Here is a 21,012-nt window from a genome sequence, read left to right on the forward strand (position 1 = left end):
GGCGATGGGACCTGTACAAGGCAGACAGGTTGCACCTGAACCGGAATGAGACCAACATCCTTGCGGGGAGGTTTGCTGGTGTTGTTGGGGAGGGTTTAAACTAACTTGGCAGGGGGATGGGATCCTGAGAGGGAGTTCAGCAGGGGGAGATGCACAGCCAAAATTAGGAGAGAGAGCAAGTGAGTCTGGAAGGCATAGAAATTATAGGCCAGTTAAGGCACATGGGAGTTTGGCAAGGTTGGATGGTATTTATTTTAATGCAAGGAGTCTGACAAATAAGACAAATGAGTTGAGGGCACAAATTAACACATGGAAGTATAATGTCATTGCTGTCACAGAGACATGGTTGAGAGAGGGGCAGGATTGGCAGCTCAATATTCGAGGATACAGGGTCTTCAGACGAGACAGGGTAGGAGGTAAAAGAGGAGGGGGTATCGCAATATTGATCAAGGAATCAATTACAGCAGTAAGGAGGAATGACATCTTAGAAGGATCCTCAAATGAAGCCATATGGGTAGAACTTAAAAACAAAAAAGGAGCAATCACATTGCTGGGAGTGTACTATAGGCCCCCAAACAGTCAGAGAGAAATAGAAGAGCAGATATGTAGGCAAATTTCAGAGAAGTGTAAAAATAATAGGGTACTAATAGTGGGGGATTTCAACTTCCCAACATTAACTGGGTTAGTCATAGTGTTATAGGTTTAGAGGGAGCGGAATTCTTAAAATGCATCCAGGAGAGCTTTTTAAGCCAGTATGTAGAAGATCCTACAAGACATTCCCTAAAATTAAGTCCAATAACATTTAAGAAGTATTTGGATGTGCATTTGCGATGCCATGGCATACAAGGCTATGGGCCTAGTGCTGGAAAATGGGATCAAAATAGTTAGGTACTTGTTTGACCGGCGCAGGGTCGATGGGCCGAAGGGCCTTTTTCTTTGCTGTAGACCTCTATGACTATGACTCTTGGGGGTGAGTCCAAAACTAGGGGGCACTGTTTTAAAATTAGGGGGGCACCCTTTTAGGACAGAGGTGAGGGGAAATTTTTTTCTCCTTGGGTTGTGCAACTTTGGAACTCTCTGCCTCAGAAGGCAGTGAAGGTGGGGTCATTGAATATCTTTAAGATGGAGATAGATTGATTCTCTTGCCTAACAAGAACATGAGGTTACTGGGGTTAGATGGGAATGTGGAATTAGAAATACAAACAGATCAGCCATGATCTCATTGAATGGCAGAGCAGGTTCGGGGGGCCGAATGGCCTACTCCTGCTCCTATTTCGTATGTTCATATGTCAGAACTGAAGCAGCAGAGATCTCAGAGAACTGTAGGAGGATATAGGCAGTGTTAAGGCTAGGGAGGATCTGAACAAAAGGATGAAAATTTTAAACATGAGGCTCAAGCTTTAGCTAGCATGCGGCAGTGTATGATTACGTTACTGGGATAGTAATCCAGAACAAGCTAGACCAATAAACCAGAGAAAGTGTTTACAAATACCATCATGGCAGTTTGATAATTTGAATTCCATTTAAAAGATGTGGAATTAAAAAGCTGGAATCAGCAAAAGTGATCTTGAAGCTGCCAGATTTCTGAGATGAAAACCTGCTGGTTCCCTAATATCTCTCTGGGAAGGAAACCTGCTGCTCTTACCTTGTCTGGCCTGTATACGTGTCCAGTCCTGCACCAATATTGCAGAATCTTATCTGCAATCTGAAGTGGTCTAGCAAATCACTCAGTTATGAACATACGAATTATGAGCACAAGTTAGCCATTCGGCCCCTCAAGCCTGCTCCACCATTCAAAAAGATCATGGCTGATTGGATTGTGGCCTCAACTCCATAATCTGCCTACCCCCAATAACCTTGGACTCCTTTGTTAGTTAAGAATCTAATCTACCTCTGCCTCAAAAACATTCATTGATCCTGCCTCCACTGCTCTCTGAGGAAGAGTGTTCCAAAGATTCATGACCCTCAGAAAAGAATTCTTCTCATCTGTGTCCTAAATGAGACCCCCCTTATTTCTAAACTGTATCCCCAAGTTCTAGTCTTTCCAAGGGGAAACATCCTTTCAGCATCTACCCTGTCAAGTCCCCTCAGGGTCTTATATGTCTCAATAAGATCACCTCTCAATCTTCTGAACTCCAATGGATATAGGCCAAACCTGTCCAACGTTTCCTCTAAGATAACCCTCTAACCAAGATATCAGTTGAGTGAACCTTCTCTAAACTGCTTCTAACCCATTTATAACCTTTCTTAAATAAGGAGGCCAAAACTGTACACAGTACTCCAGATATGGTCTCACCAACGCCCTGTACAATTGTAGCAAAACATCCCTACATTTATATTCCAATGCCCTTGCAATAAACAACAATATTCCATTTGCCTTCCTAATCACTTGCTGTACCTGCATGCTAACTTTTTGTGACTCATATACCAGGACACTAGATCCCTCTGTACCTCAGAGTTCTGCAATCTCGCCCTATTTAAATAATATGCTGCTTTTCTATTCTTCCTGCCAAAGTGGACAGTTCACATTTTTTCAGATTATACTCCACCTCACTCAACCTACCTATATCACTTTGCAGGCTCCCTTATGTCCTCTTCACAATTTACTTTCCTACCTACCTTTGTGCCATCAGCAAATTTAGCAACCATACATTCGGTCCCTTTATCCAAGTCATTGACCTAAATTGCAAATAGTTGATGCCTCAGCACTGATTCCTGTGGCACTTGACTTGTTACATCTTGTCAAGCCGAAAATGATTCATTTATGCTTACTCTGTTTCCTGTTAGCTAACCACTCAGTTGGACCAAACCCACTACCAGCAGTTCAAAATGGATTCCCTCCAGTTACATGGGAGCATTTTGGAAGCATTCGGAAATTGGAAACTCAGTCCCTGATTTATTTGGATTTCATTAGTGGGGTTATATCAATTAGCAATACTTCTCCAATGTTTGTATATGATATTAATTCAGCTACTTAGCACAATAGCTTAATAACTTAATGATCCAACAAGGTCACCAGTTCTCGTAGTTTATGAAGTTTAAGAGGAATCAATAGGAGCAATGAAAGAAATTAATCAAAGCTCTCTATTGTTTAAAGTTGTTACTGATTAGATACCCACTTTAAAAGCAAACTCCAAATTTCCACTTGGCTCAAAGTGCTTTCATGTCATGTGCATGTAGCTGTCACAAAGTCGCCTGCCCTGTGTGTAAAGGGAAATATTAAAGCACTGTTGTACCCTGTGCCGGATCAATCTTCTGGCAACCCTTGGGAACTGCTCCAAGACTCTCCAGCTCTGCATCAGCCCAGCATCTGATAAAGGATAGGCGTGGAAGGTGGGAATGTAAGTGGCTAGGGATGAGACATGGAGTGTGGCCTATCAATATTAGAAATGTAGCTTAGGAGTGACTGCAGACAACACCCTCCCACTCCTGGGCACACCAGCAGCCCCTCCTGTGCTTCCATCATCACCACAAGGAGGAGCTCTCCACCACCATCACTTTAATTTTCATTGAGACAGTGAAAAGTGCTTTAAAGCTTTTCCCTTTAACAAGAATGGCCAATAACAAGATTTTGACTCCAGGTCATGACATCACACAGCTGGTAATCAGTTAAAATATATTATTTGGAAAGTCCAGGTTGTTCACAGTGAATGAAATATTGTCAAGATCTGCATCACTAACTGAAACTCATTTGTATTTGTGTGGTGGAGGATAAATATGAATCAGTACTGGGAAGCAAATATTATGAAAGTGCGGATTTAAACACCATACAATCAGTACTGGGAAACTGGAATTCACCTTTCATTTAAAGTTTACCTACAGTTAATCCACAAAAGTAAATCTGGCATTTAAATGGCAGCTATCAGTCATTGAAGGAACTAGAATAAAGATAAGTTTTTAAAAAATAAATTGTGCTCATTAATACGAGTGATGTTAGTGCTAAAACTATACATTTTCCACTTCAAGAATCCTGTGTCAACACCAAACACTCCCAGGGCAGATACTGCATGGTTAGGTACTGAGTGAAGCTCCTGCTAAGTTGTACCCATAAAGCACTCTCAGGGATGTGGAAGGGGTTAAATACCAAATTAAGTTCTTTCTTAAACTTTCCTTACAATGTACATCATCTTAAATTTTGAGAAATGCTACCTCCTACACCACAGTTTTGTTTTTCCTACAAGTGGCCAGCTTAACAAGATGTGAAATGTGTGAAATCAGGTTATCTGTCATCAGCAGCAAGCTGATTCTTCTGGCTGATTAGAGCTCTCACACACTTTGTCTTTGTACAATAAAGAATTCCCGGAGACTAGCCAACCATAAAGCTAAGCAACGGGTCAGCACCAGAGCCTTTGAATAGATTGTTGCTAGCAGGCCCAGGATTTTCATACCTCTGTATCGACCTCCGGGTTTAATAACTATTGCTCCACGGCTACGAGTTTCCTCCTCTGCTTGAGTCATACGCTCCCTGGTCATTTGATAGGAGTCATCAGTCGCGCACACAGTGATTTTATCCTGTATGCCCCCGAGACAGTCTAGCTGCACACTGCCAAAGCTGCCAGAGAATAAACATAAAGAAGACACTCGATTAGAAAGAGTTCTAAATAAGAAAAGTAAACACGGGAGGGAAACCTTCACCTCTGGACACACTGAGTCATCGCATTATTTAGCCTGTAAGAAACCAACATGAAAGCCTCCACTGGGTTTATCCAGGGGATGCCCACCCCACGGGGAAAAGGAGGAGCAAGGTTTGATGACAAGCGTACTCTGTGTTAGTCTCGGGTAGGTGTCAGTGAGTGGCACTATAATCGGTGTGAACATTGCAGAGCAAGGGTCCCTTGATCAGCTGTTCTGCGATGAATGCGATCCGGTGCCCCCTGCTGGAAGACGCAGATGCAGTAGATGAGGATGGCATCACTTAATGCTCACAAAGTAGGGGAGTCAATCTACTATCAGCTTGCACAGGACCTCTTGTGTGAGTTATTGAGGACCGCTATGGGATTACTCCATAGCACAAGGCAACCTCTGGGCTAAGAGCGAGCACTTATTGGATGATATTTCAGAGAATGGAATTGTAGCCCCTCTGGACCCACTTTGAAATGAGATGTGAGGGAGAATATATTGAGGCCTACCAATTCCCACAGGGAGGGAGGAAATAAAATATCTATAATAAACATAAATATCCACTTTAATAGGGCCCTTTCAGTAATAACACTGTGCCCAGTTGCTGGAGAATGAGAATCACAGTCCACCCCCCTATATATTCCACATCGTGCAGCCCATGAATGGAGTAATTCTGCCAAAGGCTATAGGCAGAGCGGAATCAGACTACACAACTCCTCTGGGCCATACAAGTTCCCTTAACATTGATCAGAAGGTCACATACAACTGAGGAAAACCGTCTATTTTATCTTAGCTCATTCATCTTGAAAGATACACAATGTCTCAACACTTGCCAGCTTCTCCCTCTCTCCAAAACAATGCAGCACTTATTGCAGAATCATTTGTGGGGAATCACTGGCTCAAACCCACAGCTGTCATCAAATGACTCTTTAACTCAGTGCAAGACCCTACCCAAGAGTCCGTTCCATGTGGTGTTCATGCCACTTTCGTGGTTGATCAGGTAGTCATCAAGGTGGACATGATACCAGAATAACAGAGCTAACCAATCAGCTGTATTAATGCTCTGGACTCTTGTACTTCTGAAATGGATGAAGATTAAACAAGCTGTAATAATGAAAGTACAGCACTTGATAGAATGAAGGAATTGATTAACTGGTATCATCACAGATCTGTTAAGGCTAATTCCAAACATCAAAAAGAAAGTGACAACCTTTTGTGCCTCCGCAGATGTAGAACACCAGTTTGACTAAGTTCGTAGCACTCCCTGTTCCCAACCAGATGGTTTTGAGTTCAAGCCTGGCTCCGTAATGAGCCTAAATGCAGGGATGAGTGCTGAATTGAGAGGTGCTCTCCTATGGATGAGACATTAAATCAAGGCCCCAGTTGCCTGTTAAAGATCCCATGGTAATATTCAAAGGGAAGCAGGTTGTTTTTGTGTCCAGACCAACCAACATTCTTCCCTCAACCATTATTGCCAGAAACAGGTTAACCAGTCATTCACTTTAATCGTTATTTGTAAGACACTAAGAAAGCTGTTAAGGCGCTTTATATATCACCTTTAAAATCCTTCAGTGGATCCTACATATTAGAATAAAAACTGAGTTATCAGTGGAATGTCATTGGTAGTCTCGCGACATCAGACCCTGTGCATCTGTTACATAATGAATAAAGACGGCTAGTGTCGGGTTAACACAATTCTCTGAGGGCAGTGAACAGAGAGGGAATAGCTTGTCAAGGTAAGAAATTGTGTGGATCTGTGTTTGGAATTCCAGTTCTCAATTTGCTCCTGAGTTTTTGCCAAAGTGTGAGTACACAAAAACATCAGCGTGTGAATTCTCAACTCCAACTGCAAAAATATTAAATCACTTCAATAAAAAACACAACATGACAGCCGATTCCCTTTGCCCTCCCAAGAAAAAAATATTTTTAGCTCCTGCCTATACATTACAGATCATAATTACAAGACACAGCAGCCACCTCAATCATCTGCTGATGCCAAAATCTGAATGTGGTTGGCATCTGCACCTATGGGGTTATAACTGATTGGGCAGCTTTATATCTCAGCTCTCACACCCCACATGCACTGTCCCTCTTCAAAACAGAAGTGATTTACATTACCGCCCCGGTGGAAAAAAATGATTCACACCCCCTGTTACACCATAGCAGTGCCTCAATCAGAAATCTGGTCATTTTTCTTCCTTTAAAGAATTCCATCTGAGTGGAATGTCCAGGTCTCAGCATTGCGGTCAGTCAAGAGGTTTAAGAGGATGAACTGAGATGACTGACTGCATTCCTTAACTCTTCTCCTCCACAACCTCCCGGTAAACACCCAATTTTTCAACACTTACCATAGTCTCCTCCTTTCAAAACAAAGCAAAGATTGTAAACTCACTCTGTGATGAATTGCTGGCTCAAAGTCCTATTTAATCATTACCTGTACCACTTCTTACAGTGATTAATACAAAATTAAATTTAGGGAGTGCTTTAAGGTCTCAGATTTCATTGCCCTCTGCTGTAAAAGGCATTGCGCTGCAGTAATGTAACCACTTCTCAAAATAAACTGCCCACTACTGATCAGGCCAGCCACATGCAGGTATGAACAAGATCACCAGGGCTGGACAAGCAAGCTTCCATTGTGGTCAACCTCGTAGTCATGCTGGGGTTACAGCTCCACTGGTTCTGGGAGCTCACTGGCACTTTTCATATGAACCCAGGATGCGAACACTGACAGGCTGTTCCGGGAAAAGAAAAATCCTGGGATTTTTTTGCATGTTGCATTTTCCCTCAAGCACAGGTTGCAGTGTGTGGTTAATCCCTGTTTGACATTTAGAGTGGTGAAGGATGATATAGATAGAATTTACTGAATTTTGTTTGAAATGTTTGAGATGATGGCCTGTCAATAAAATTATGGCACACAGTACTAAAGGAAGAGTAACAGCATGTGGTAGGAAGTTAATTAAAATTCAGAGAAGAGAGAGCAGTGATCAATGAATGTTTTTAACCTGGAGGGGCTTCAACAATAGTGTCCTCAAGGGGTCAGTGTTACCAAATATCTGAACTTGGGCAAAAACACACAATATAAAAAATTTCAGTCAACACAAAAATAATTTAACTGTGGATAGGGCTGTAGGCAACTTCAAGAGTAAAGACAAACTAGATTTAGCTGATGTCAGATGAAGTTTAATTTTATAGAATATGAACCAATAGGTTTTGGGAGAAAGATTAAGGAAGGGAGGAGTACCTGAAATGATATGACTTTATAAGGAATAGTGAGATTTGGTACTCAGATACACTAATTTTAAAAAGATTAACAAATTGGTAAAATAAGACAACAGACTGTGGAATTCTGGGTTTAATAAATAGCAGATAAAGTACAAAAGCAGAGATATGCTAAATCATTGTTTATTGTGTCACCTTACTTTAGGAAGATGGCAATGCCATGGAGAGGATATAGAAGAGATCCATTATGATTATTGCATGGATAAGAAGCTTTTTTTATTCTTTCATAGGATATGGGGGTCAATGGCAAGGCCAGCATTTGTTCCCCATTCCTAATTGCCTTTGAACTGAGTGGCTTACTAGGCCATTTCAGAGGGTGTTTAACACTGTTGTGGGTCTGGAGTCACATGCAGATCAGACCAGGTAAGGACGGCAGATTTCCTTAAAGGACATTTGTGAACTAGATGGATTTTTACAACAATCAATGTTGGTTGTCATGGTCACTATTAGCTTTTATGTTCTACGCACTAGCTTTGGATTCCAGATTTAACTGAATTTAAATTTTACCAACTGCCATGGTGAGATTTGAACCCATGTCTCCAGAGCATTAGCCTGGACCTCTGGATTACTGGTCTAGTGGCATTACCACTAAGTCACCATATCCCCTTTACAAGTAGAATCTAGAGAAATTTGGGGCTCCTTTCATTAAAATGCAAACGGTTAAAACAAATCAACAGAAGTTTAAGAAATTGCACTGGGGTTCATTTCTATAAAGATAGGAATATAGGGATAGCAGGAAGTTATTGAGCCCCTGAAGCCTGTTCATGTATTCAATGAAATTATGGCTGATCTGTATCTTTACAACAATCATCCGCCTTGGCTCCATTTCCATTAGAACTGAAAAGCAGAGAAATTAGGTTCATCAACACTTAAGAGTATGTGCAGAGTGTGGAAATATGGGTTCATACTAACCACATACCTTGTTTGTGGGATCAGCACATGGGTTAAAACAATTTTCTGCTGAACAGGAATACTTAGCGAAGTTGGACTAAGGCAAAGATGAGTTGAAGGAATGCGTGAGGTTTATTCATCCATGTCTTGAGGTCTGGGGGATGTTGGTCAGTTCACTGCATTTATTGTGATAAAGTAATTGGAAGAGCTTATGTGGACCATATAACCATGGTAACAGAATTATTCAGAGAGGCTGAGGTGGGTCAAGTGCATCTTTTTGACTACATGTTGTTACTTCACAATTCTCATCTCCTCTTACAAAAAGGAGATTGAGGCATTGGAGAAAGTGCAAAGAATATTTACAAGAACGATATGAGAACTGAGAGGTTATAACTATCAGGAAACACTGAACATGCTAGGATTCTTTTCTTTTGAAGAGAGAAGACTGAAGGATGACATGAAAGAGGTCTAAAAATATGAAAGGGGTTTGATACGGTAGATGTGGAGAAGTAGTTTCCACTTGTAGTGGAGCCCAAAACTAGGGGCCATAAACATTAAGGTAGTCACTAATAAATCCAAAAAAGAATTCAGGAAAAGCTTCTTTACCCAGAGGGTGGTGAGGATGTAGAAATTGCATGGAGTGGATGAGGTGAATACCACTGCTGCATTTAAGGGTGGATATACACGAGGGAGAAAGGAATAGGAGGATACGTTGATAGAGTGATGAAGTAGAATTGGAGGAGGCATTAACACAAGCATAGCCCAGTTGGGCTGAAAGGCCTGTTTCTATGCTGTACATTTGAGGTAAGGTATGAAATACTCTCCCAGGAACAATGGCACAAGCTGAATCTTACCGGGATTGATACTGTTGAATACAGTCAAAGCTGCACTGGGGATTGTCCCTGCCGACATTACAAAGATAAAATGTGAATGTCCGCACTTCATTTGGGCAATCTGGCCTCGGAATGGTGATCCGCTGTGGAAAGAAAAGAAAGTGTCAGCTTTTCAAAAACAAAACCCAGCGCGTTCCAGAGACATTCAACACACTTTAACCTCCCTGGGTGTAGGGCACAAATAGGAAACGGATTCAAAAGCTGTAAAAAAAAATAACTCCAGGTCCATTGGGAACAATGTAAAAAGGGTTAGCCTCGGCTTAAATAGTAGAACTTCTGTCTCTGCCAGAAGGACATGGGCTTAAGTCTCACTCCAGGGCCTTAGAATTAAGCTGACCACTTGGCCAGACTGAAGGGCTGCTGCATTGTCAGTTATGTTATCAGATGAGACTCTATTTCCCTGTTTGGATTCAGATAAAAGATTCCATGGCACTATTCAAAGAACAGCAGGAAGTTCTCATGGTGTCCAGGCCAACATTCCTCCCTCAACCAAAAACACATGAATTGGTAATTCGTCCCATTGTTAATTGTGGGATCTTGCTGTGTACAAAAGGCTGCCATGGTGGCCTTGCACATAAGGCATCCAATAATGTATTATGCAAGTTATATGTTTTACTTGAACAACTGTATGAGAGGGCGAAGGCTGGGTATTACTGCAGACAGCTGAGGCACTGACAGTATCATGATGTTACTGATGAGAAAGCTCCGAGTACTGAAGTGCTCACAGCAGCTAAAGGGGTGTAAGCCTGGTGTTGAATTAGAACTGATGGCTGCTCTTGCAGTGATATTCAGTGTACCAGCACTGGCCCTCATTGGAATCACAAGGGAATCAATGTAGGTTTCATCCTCACTTCAGCCAGCTCCCAGTCTGAGTCTCGCCAACATTAGTAGGGGTAAAACAAAGGCAAAGTAAACAATTTGCGTTGACTAAAAGCCAGTTTTAATGACAGAAATTGATGGGATCACTTGGAAGGTTCAACAGCAGCTGTGGAGGGAGAAACAGAATTCAAGTCGATAACTGCTTGCTTATCAGTTCAACAGAGATATTTGTGAGCTAGTATATTTTGGTAGGAAGAATAGGGAGGTCACTTATTACCTGAAGGTGGAAGTCAAGGTCGGATAAAGGAACAAAGGGATCTCTCAGTAGAAATACATCAATCTCTAAAAGATGTGTCACAGGTTAGCATGGCCATAAAAAAAACAAGCACCAGGCTTTATTTCTAGAGGGATAGAATTGAAAAGTAGGGGAGTTATGCTAAACTTGCATTGAATCTTGGTCAGACCACACTTCAAGTATTGCATACAGTTCTGGTTGTCATGTATTATGAAAAAGATATCACAGCACTGGAAAGGATGCAGAGAAGATTTACAAAAATGACACTAGAAATACGTAGCTATAACTTTTCTGAAAACGATTCACAGGTTGGGTCTTTTTTCTTTAGAAAAAGGAAGGCCGAGGGGGTAGCCTAATGAAGGAGTTATGAAAGGTTTTGATAGAGTGGATACAGAAGAGATGTTTCCTCTTGTGTGGAAGAGCAAAACCAAAGTCATCAATATAAGAGAGTCAGCAAGAAATCCAATAGGGAATTCAGAAGAAACTTCTTTTACCCAAAGTGGTGAGAATGTAAATTCACTATCACAGGGAGTGGTTGAAGCAAAGAGGAGCATTTAAGGGGAAGTTAGAAAAGCACATGAGGGAGAAGGTTAGTTACAGTGATAGATTTAGATGAGAAAAGATAGGAGGCAGCTCAAGTGTACCATAAACTCTGGCATGTACTAAATGGTCTGTTCCTATGCCATATATCCTATGCAATCCTGAGAGCTGTTGAGCATTTCCAGCATTTACTGTTTTTTATTTGGCTTTCCATCATCCACAGTACTTTTGCTTTTGTTATCTTGTTTTACTGGCTCTCTCAAACACACTGGTGAAAGGATGTGGTTGTGAAGCTACTTAATCTATGGCCATTCAATTGTGAATGCGCACTGTCTGACAAGCCTTTGATCAATAACATTAGCAAAAAGCACAATTATCATTTTAACTAGCAGAGAGGGAGACAAAAAATTTACATCCGAGTGTTTGATTGAGTGGAGGTATTGGTTCAATGCCCAGTGGCATGGAGCAGAGTGAGTGACAGTGTGTGTAGACACTCCTGGTTCAGTCACAATTTGTACACAATTCGCTCCACTTGAGACTGAGTCGCAATTTCCAAACAAAAATGCTGCTCAACAGGAATCTCCATTTTCACTGTTAATGTGCCTTCTGGGCAAGATATCATGAAGCATTTAAACTGCTGTCTCACAAGAACAGCTTGAAAAATGGACTGTGGTAAATAATAACTTGCTTATTGGAGCAAATAAGGGGGAGAAGCAAATCAGCAGGGAAAACATCTTGCCCTTGAATAACATAAATATCGTCAGGCATTGTTGCAATACAGTGCTCTCCAGAAACAAACAGTTAGAAAGCTCCAGAAGAGTCTGAGCTGATGGGCTAACAGAACCTACCTTTGAAAATAAACCTGCAACACTGTCAGCAGGTAGTTTTACTATGCTATAGTGTAGTTTCAACAGAAGGAGTTATACCTCTAAACAACAACTTGCATTTATATAGCACCTTTAGTGTAACAAAATATCAAGGCTTTTCAAACAAAATTTGACACCAAACAACACAAGGAGCTATTAGGGTAGATGACCAAAAGTTCAGTTAGAGCAACAGGTTTGAGAAGCTTCTTAAAGTAGAAGAGAGAGGTGGAGAAGTTTAGGGATGGAATTCTAGAACTTATGGCCTAGGCAGCTGAAGGCACAGCCATCAGTGGAAGTGGGGATTAAAAATGAGATGCACAAGAGACCAGAATTGAAAGAGTGCAGAGATCCAGTTTTGGACAACCAGAACAAAGGTTCTGATGAAGAGTCATTCGGACTCGAAACGATAACTGTGTTCCTCTCCGCAGATGCTGTCAGACCTGCTGAGTTTTTCCAGCTATTTTTGTTTTTGTTTCAGATTTCCAGCATCTGCAATATTTTGCTTTTATTCTTGGACCACCAGTGTTGGGCAATCCATCAGCCAATACCCACGTGTGGTTTGGGAATCTAGATGTGACAATTTACATTTCTGATTAGCAAGTAACAAATGAGTAACAGACCCCATTGTTGGGCATGTGATCTCGATAGGCTTTCTGATGATGATTCCATGTGAACTTTAACCTTTTTGTACATTTGTTGGGAAAATGATCCGGCAAAAAGAGGGAGTGCTTTTTGATCAATATGAGTGCTTTCAGTGGATACAGAATGATAGTAGATGTTTGTTAAATACTTATACACGTGTGAAGGAAGTTTACCTGCGTTATGAATAAGAGTTTTTTTACTAAAATTGCTGCATGTGGTTAAAACAATGCACCATAACCCACCATGTGGCTGGTCAGTGATTTCTATAGGGCAGTGCTTGAAACATTGGAGAGAATGTACAAAATACTGCATATGCCAAACACTATTAAACCACTAACACCTTGGAGCGTCTTTCACATAAAGAAATTCTCCAAGGTAAGTGTTGTGAGAAACGTCCATTGAGCAGTGAAGTGAGAGAATGGGAGTGGCGACTAGAGGCATGATTAAAGATACTGGGTTTGAGGTAGCATTTAAAAATGGAAAAAGTGGAGAAGAGGTTTCAAGAGGGACTTCCACCTGAAGGCTCTGCCACCCTTGCTGAGACAAGGGGAGCAGAAGGGATGCCAGGAGCTTTTTCAATGCCCAGTAACTGAAGGCAATGGCTGGTGGTGCAGTATTTAGCTATAGAGATCAGAAGATCCCACCTTCCATCCTTGGCGTGTGCTAAGATCTCAGCGAGATAATGGCAGAAGTGTTTGCAATTCTTCAGCACCCAGCGGTTTGAGGAGCGAAATATCCTCCAGGGTCACAGCCCCTGATTGCTACCGAGTATTAGAAAGCAATTGTGCATACCAGGTATGGGTTTAATGTGTAATGATGACACTCCCTGTCTATACTCACACTAGATTGTCCAAGTAGGCACATCAAAGCACTGGAGAAGTACCACCAGTGGTACCTTTGCAAGATCCTCCAAATCCAGAAGTAAGAAAGGTGGTTCAACAGCAGCAACCTCTTGCAAAGCGACAGGCCCAGCATCACTCAAATTCAGCTGGACAGCACTCAAAACCAGCTGGACAGGACATGTCAGATGTATGCCTGACACCAGACTCCTGAAGCAACTGCTCTATTTGGAACCTGATTGTGGCAGGAGACTCCCAAGAGGACAATGGAAACACTTTAGGGATATCCTCAAAGCATCCCTGATGAGATCAAACATCTCTGTTGACTCATGACAGTCTCTGGCTAGTGACCAACCGAAACGTAGAAGATACATTTGGTAAGGCACTGAACCCATCAACAGACTTTGTCGGGAACACACAAAGGTGAAGTCGAGGCATCAGAGAGAACGTACAAACCTCCAAACTCATCTACCTGATGCTTCAAGCACCACCTGCTCCATATGTGGCAGAGTCTGCAGGTCACACACTGAACTTAACAGCATTTCAGAATCCATCAAACCAAAATGGAATCAAGTCATCCTTGATCCCGAATAACTGTCTAAGAAGATACATTAGGATGGTGTGAGTCAACATTGTCTGAAGGAAAGAGAGGGGGGAGGAAAATTAGGAGAAATGGGCAAAAATTTAAATAAAAACAGAAGCCAGACAAAATGATCAACTCTGACAATAGTGTAAGTGACATCTCCTGGGGCAGAGCTTTCATTTAGAGTTATACAAACTGGGTTCGCATTTAACAGAAATACAAGAATTAAAGACACCTACAACCACCAACTGTAGCTACATTACAGCCTTGGAAACTCCTTGTCAGAACTTGTGGTTACGCTAGGCTGAATATTGCCATAAGTTTGTCTTGCAGTTTAACAACATGAAAAAAATTGTATAGGGTTCCTGATCCATATCTCTCTAACCTCCTAATGCCTGTCACATACAGTCACTGTTGGGTAAGTAAATGTGATGTCATTCTGTGCATAAGTTCCTACAAGTTGCAATGAGATGAATAATTGATCAATCTGTTTTTGGTATTTTGGTCCAGGGAGGAATGCTGGCCAGTCCTATAGTACGCTGGAATTTTTCAACATCAACTTGAACCAGTGGAACAGGTAGATGGAGCCTCAGTTTAACTGAGTAGACTGTGGTCAATAATAGAATTTAAAAATCCCAAGGGCTCTAAATGTGACTCACAAAAACACACACGTCAGATAGCAAAACAGAGGAATAGAGACAGACATAGATGGAAAGAGAGACATTGTCACAGAAAGAGCAGAACCAACCTGGGCAGCCTTCTAAACTTAACACGGACTTCAACAATTTCTGGCCATTACCACAGCTCCCAATTTTTAGACAGCAGTTGCTGGTAATGGTTCTACTGTTTCCATTTACAGCTCCTCTAGGCCTACATTTTCTTATTTTACTTGACCATTACCACCTCCTCTCATCTTGCGCCACTTAATCACTCATTACAACAGTAACTACAACACTTCAAAAGTGCTTCATTGGTTGTAAAGTGCTTTGTTGCGTCATGAGATTATAAAAGATGCTATGTAAATACAATGCTTTTTCTTTCTCACTCCTACCTTCAATCCTATCACAGAACTTTACTTTTGTTCTTTCCTTCCCTGCCTGCCTCTGCACCTGCCTAAAACTAGCAAGAGTTGGCATTCAGGGTGCGGTACCCCAGCGAGAGTCGGCATTCAGGGAACAGTACCCCAGCGAGAGCTGGCATTCGGGGTGCGGTACCCCAGCGAGAGTCAGCATTCGGGGTGCGGTACCCCAGCGAGTCAGCATTCGGGGAGCGGTAGCCTAGCGAGAGTCAGCATTCCGGGTGCGGTACCCCAGCGTGAGTCGGCATTCCGGGTGCGGTACCCCAGTGTGAGTCGGCATTCCGGGTGCGGTACCCTACGAGAGTCTGCATTCGGGGAACAGTACCCCAGTGAGAGTCGGCATTCGGGGTGCGGTACCCCAGCGAGAGTCGGCATTCGGGGTGCAGTATCGGAGCGGGAGTCGGCATTTGGGGAGCATTACTCCAGCGAGAGTCGGCATTCGGGGTGCGGTACCCCAGCAAGAGTCGGCATTCGGGGTGCAGTACTGGAACGGGAGCCGGCATTTGGGAGCGTTACCCCAGTGAGAGTCGGCATTTGGGGTGTGGTGCCCCAGGGAGAGTCTGCATTTGGGGAATAGAACCTCAGCAAGATTCAGCAGCTAGGAAACTATGCCCCAGCAAGTGTCAACGCCTGTGGATCCTGTACCTCAGTGAGAGTCAGTGCCTGTGCAACAGTATCTCAGCAGAAGTCAGTGTCACAAGAGGAGAGCAGTCAAGAAACCGACAAAAAAATTAAAATGTATTTTTTTTAAAAGAATTTTAAGGTTGCACCATGCAGACTAAGATCTCTAATTGCTCCCTTAAGAGAGGCAATCTGCTAAAATGACTACCTCACACATTCTGATGGGGCTTGATGCAACATTATCAATCTCTGTGGTGCTCATCACATAACTGAATGTTGCAAGCGGTGCATTTTATATAGGAGGCAGAAGCTGAACAGGAACCAAGAGAATTTGAGGCTGGGAAGAGAAGCAGCATGGTAAATAAACAGGAGGGACGTTTCAAAGGCGATTTGGTGTGATTGGGATGAGGAACCAGTCGGAAATTCAATGCCTGTATTGGGAGAAGTGGTTCATCCACTAGAAACATTACCTCTTCCTTGTGGTCTGATCTAAAGGTATAATCACCCTCAACTTTAACAGATCACTCAACCCACATTGCTTAGTCAAGATATATGATCAAAACTGTTGCATGAGATAGACTTGCAAAAAATAGCACCTTTCAGGTTGCCAGACCATCTGAAAGAGCTTTGCAGTAAATGAAATATATTTGAAGTGTAGCCACTGTTGTAATATTGGAAACAAAGTACTCAACTGCATACAGCAAGCTCCCAAAACAGCACTGACACCAGATTATTTGTTTCAGTGATATTGGTTTAGGGATAAATATTGGCCCAGGGCATAGGGAGTATTCCTCTGCTCTTCTTCGAATAGTCCCATAGGATCTTTTACATTCACTTGAAAGGGCAGATGGTTTAACATCTCATCTGGAAAACAGCACCTCTGACAGTACAGCATTCCTTCAGTACTGGTACAGGAAGCATCAGCCTAAATTCTGTACTCTACTCTATGGAGTAGGACATGCACTGACCATTTTCTGATTCAGAAGTGAGTGTGCTACCGACTGAGCCAGAGCTGACACCCTGTGTAAAATGAGGATAATGAATAACATTTCACATGACTGAGGGAAATGGAGAAAAGGAGAATGCAAAAAATTGGCGCAGAACTTTGAATACCCTTAATAAATAAGAAATGTTCTAGCAGGGACTTCTAAAAGTTAAATTTTTTAAAAGCCCAGCACACATTTCACAAGACAAAAGCACTGGCATTTCCTCAGCACCATTTCCAGGCATCACCCTTTGATAAGTGATACCTTTTCCAAGAAAGTGGAAGGGGGAAGGGAGGTTAGTTTATGAGCCAGGAGCTTACTGTAAGAAGCAAACAAATTATTTTTGTCACATTTCCAGGACTAGAAAGAAAGAAAGAAAGAATCTAAGAGCTTGTGCAAACCTATTAACACTTTACTCACTGCATACATGCAAGGAAAAACACAAAAAACAAAAAAAAGCTTATAATATATAGATCATTGCATCACAGAATGGTCACAGTACAGGAGGCGGCCATTCGGCCTGTCATGTCTGTGCCAACTCCCTGCAACAGTAACTAAACTAGACCCACTACCCTGCCTTTTTCCTGTAGCCCTGCAATTTTTTTCTCTTCAGGCAATGGCCCAATTCCCTTTTGAAAGCTATGATTGAATTTGCCTCGACCGCACTCTCAGGGGGTGCATTCCAGATCCTAACCATCTGCTGACTAAGAACGTTTTTCTTCCCGTCACCTTCGGTTCTTTTGCCAATCACCTTAAATCGGTATAATCTGGTTCTTGACACTTATGTCAATGGGAGTAGTTTTCTCCATCAAATCTGCCCAGGTCCTTCATGATTTTGAACACATTTATTAGATCTCCTCTCAACCTTCTCTTCTGTATGAACAATCCCAGCTTTTCCAATCTACCCCTGTAACCTTCCTGAGGTGAAGAGTTTATAGTTACAGAAAAGTGAAGTCAAAGGCAGAGGACAGAAGGACAAGTCCACTAAGTTAAAGGGTAATTGTTTGTGAATGTCTAGAATGTTTCACTATTCTATAATTAAAATACAGGTTAATTTTCTAGCTCCATATATTTAGGGAAGATAGGAACAAGAGGTGGTAAATCAGCTCCTTGAGCCTATCCCGCCATTCAATTAATTCCATCAATCCATTTTGGCTCCACAACTCTTAATACCCTTGCTTGGCAAAAATGAGGGAAGTTTTCTTCAGGAAATTACATGGATTGGGTAAGGCGGAGAACATGGTATGCAATTTCTGAAGTTTATAAAGTTTATACAATAGAAAAACTAAATGACAAAACACGTATAATCAGTGTTTTTCTCTTATGAATGCACATTCAATGTATATTTTAATAATATTTTGCAATTTTCTTCAAATAATTTTGAAAAGTCTTTGAGCATAAACTGCTAGAAACTAAAGAAAATAATTCTATTCATAGAGTTGGGTGAATGATATTGATATATCCTGGGAAATTAGGTATTCTGCACAATCCAAATTTATGTTCAGGGTCATAAGTCTGGGCAGAAAAGATGAAGTCAGATTCCGGGTTAATGTAGGAAGCTAAGGCTCACAAGTAAGAATTTAATGAAAACATTAAGAGACTTGCAAAAAAAAACTCAATGGGTAAATTTAATCTTGTTGGTGATTTAATTTTGGACATTACAGCAACAACTTGTATTTCTGTAGTGCCATTAACATGATAAAATGTCAAAAGGTTCTTCAAGATTATTACATAAAGCTTGGTCAATGAGATGGTTTTAAGGAACATCTAAAGGAAAAGAGAAGGGTGGAGAGGTTTAGGGAAGGAGTTCCAAAGCGTGGGCCTCGACAGCAGCAGACATGAGCAAGAGATCAGAATCAGAATGACTAAAAAGATAGCAAAGAGGTAGAAATTAGAGTACGAGAGTATTAGCTAGTAATATAAAAACTGATAGTTTCTACAAGTATTAAAAAGGAAAAGAATAACTAAAGCTATTGTTTATCCACTAGAGAGAGAGAGTTTGGGGAATTGATAATGGAAAACAATGAAATGGCAGAGGTGTTGAACAGGTATTTTGGGTCTGTCTTCAAAGTAGAAGATTTAGAAAACTTCCCAAGGATATTTGAAAATCAACAGGTAAATGGGAGGGATGAACTTAAAACAAGCACCATCACCAGGGAAAAGGTGCTGGGACCTAAAGGCTGACATGTCCCCGGAAATACTTTGTGTCGATGTTCATAAGTGAAAGGGGTGACGTGGGTATGGAAATCAGGCAAAAGGACTGTGATATAATTAAAGAAATTGGCATAGAAAGGGAGGAGGTTCTAAGTGGTCTGGCAGGCTTAAAAGTAGATAATTCTCCAGGCCCGGATGAAATGTAACCCAGGCTGTTGAATGAGGCAGGGGTGCTGGCAATAATTTTCAATACCTCTCTGGCCACAGGAGAGGTGCCAGAGGACTGGAGAACAGCCAATGTGGTACCGTTATTCAAGAAGGGAGGAAGGGATAAACCAGGGAACTACAGGCCAGTCAGTCTAACCTCAGTGGTGGGAAAACTATTGGAAGCAATTCTGAGGGACAGAATTAATCTACACTTGGAGAGGCAGGGATTAATCAAGGACAGTCAGCTTGGTTTTGTTAAGGAGAGGTCATGTTTGACCAATTTGATTGAATTTTTCGAAGAGGTGACCAGGTGTGTAGATGAGGGCAATGCATTTGACATAGTCTACTTGGACTTCAGCAAGGCTTTCAATTGAAGCGTGGGAGACTGATAACGAAGGTAAGAGCCCATGGGATCCAAGGCAATTTGGATCCAGAATTGGCTGAGTAGTAGGAGGCAGAGGGTGATGATCGTGGGATGTTTTTGTGACTGAATGCCTGTGTCCAGTGGGGTTCCACAGGGATCAGTGTTGGGTCCCTTGCAGTTTGTGGTATATATAAATGATTTAGACTTGAATGTAGGAGGGTTTGATCAGTAAGTTTGCGGGTGACATGAAAATTGGTGGGGTGGTAAATAGTGAGGAGGATAGCCTTAGATTACAGGAGGATATAGACGGGCTGATCAGTGGCAAATGGAATTTAATCCGGATAAGTGTGAGGTGATGCACTTGGGCAGGACAAACAAGGCATGGGAATACACGATGAATGGTAGCACCCTGGGAAGTATCAAGGATCAGAGGGACCTTGGTGTACATGTCCACCAGTCCCTTAAGGTAGCGGGACAGGTAGATAAGATGGTTAAGAAGCAGTATTAGCCAAGGCATAGAGAATATAAGAGCAGGGAGGCTATGCTGGAACTGTATAAAACACTGGTTAGGCCACAGCTAGAGTATTGCGTGCAGTTCTGGAATCCACATTATAGGAAGGATGTGATTGCACTAGAGAGAGTGCAGAGGAGATTTATCAGGATGTTGCCTGGGCTGGAGAGTTTTAGTTATGAGGAGAGATTGGATAGACTGGGGTTATTTTCCCTGGAGCAGAGGAGGTTGAGGCGGGACATGATTGAGGTGTATAAAATTATGAAGGACATAGATAGGGTAGACAGGAAGGAACTTTTTCCCCTTGGTAGAGGGATCAATAACCAGGGGGCATAGATTTAAAATAAGGGGCAGGAGGTTTAGAGGGGATGTGAGGAAGAATTTTTCACCCAGAAGGTGGTAGGAATCTGGAACTCACTGCCTGAAAGGGTGGTAGAGGCAGAAACCCTCATAACATCAAGAAGTATTTGGATGCGATGCCATGGCATACAAGGCTATGGGCCCAATGCTGGAAAATGGGATTAGAATAGTTAGGTACTTGTTTGACCGGCACAGACTCGATGGGCCGAAGGGCCTTTTTCTGTGCTGTAGACCTCTATGACTCTATGGTGTACATGGTCTGTGGAAGGCACAGATTCTCCTGGCCAATTGGTCTTTTAATTACCTAACTAGATAAGAGATACTAGATAACAAAACTTGTTGTATACAAAGTTGTGGTAATACCTACCCTCCTATATGCCTGTGAGACATGGACTACTTACTCCAGACAAATGAAGCAGCTGGACAAGTTCCACATAGCATTTGAACGTGGGCATCAAATGGGA

The 21,012-nt window shown here is 42.0% G+C and overlaps 1 protein-coding gene across 2 annotated transcripts in view; it reads right to left on the minus strand.

Annotated features, from left to right (window-relative positions):
- ell (elongation factor RNA polymerase II) overlaps nt 1-21,012 on the minus strand; it is a 145,702-nt gene that overhangs the window by 50,829 nt on the left and 73,861 nt on the right. For both annotated transcript variants that reach the window (XM_078556191.1, XM_078556190.1), the window contains exons 3-4: nt 9,645-9,766; nt 4,389-4,552 (exon numbers count right to left, since the gene is read on the minus strand). In XM_078556191.1, coding sequence (XP_078412317.1) covers nt 4,389-4,552; nt 9,645-9,766 — 286 coding nt within the window. The remainder of the gene's footprint in view (nt 1-4,388; nt 4,553-9,644; nt 9,767-21,012) is intronic.

The sequence above is a fragment of the Cetorhinus maximus genome, chromosome 13, assembly GCF_964194155.1.
Source record: "Cetorhinus maximus chromosome 13, sCetMax3.hap1.1, whole genome shotgun sequence".
Taxonomy (NCBI): domain Eukaryota; kingdom Metazoa; phylum Chordata; class Chondrichthyes; order Lamniformes; family Cetorhinidae; genus Cetorhinus; species Cetorhinus maximus.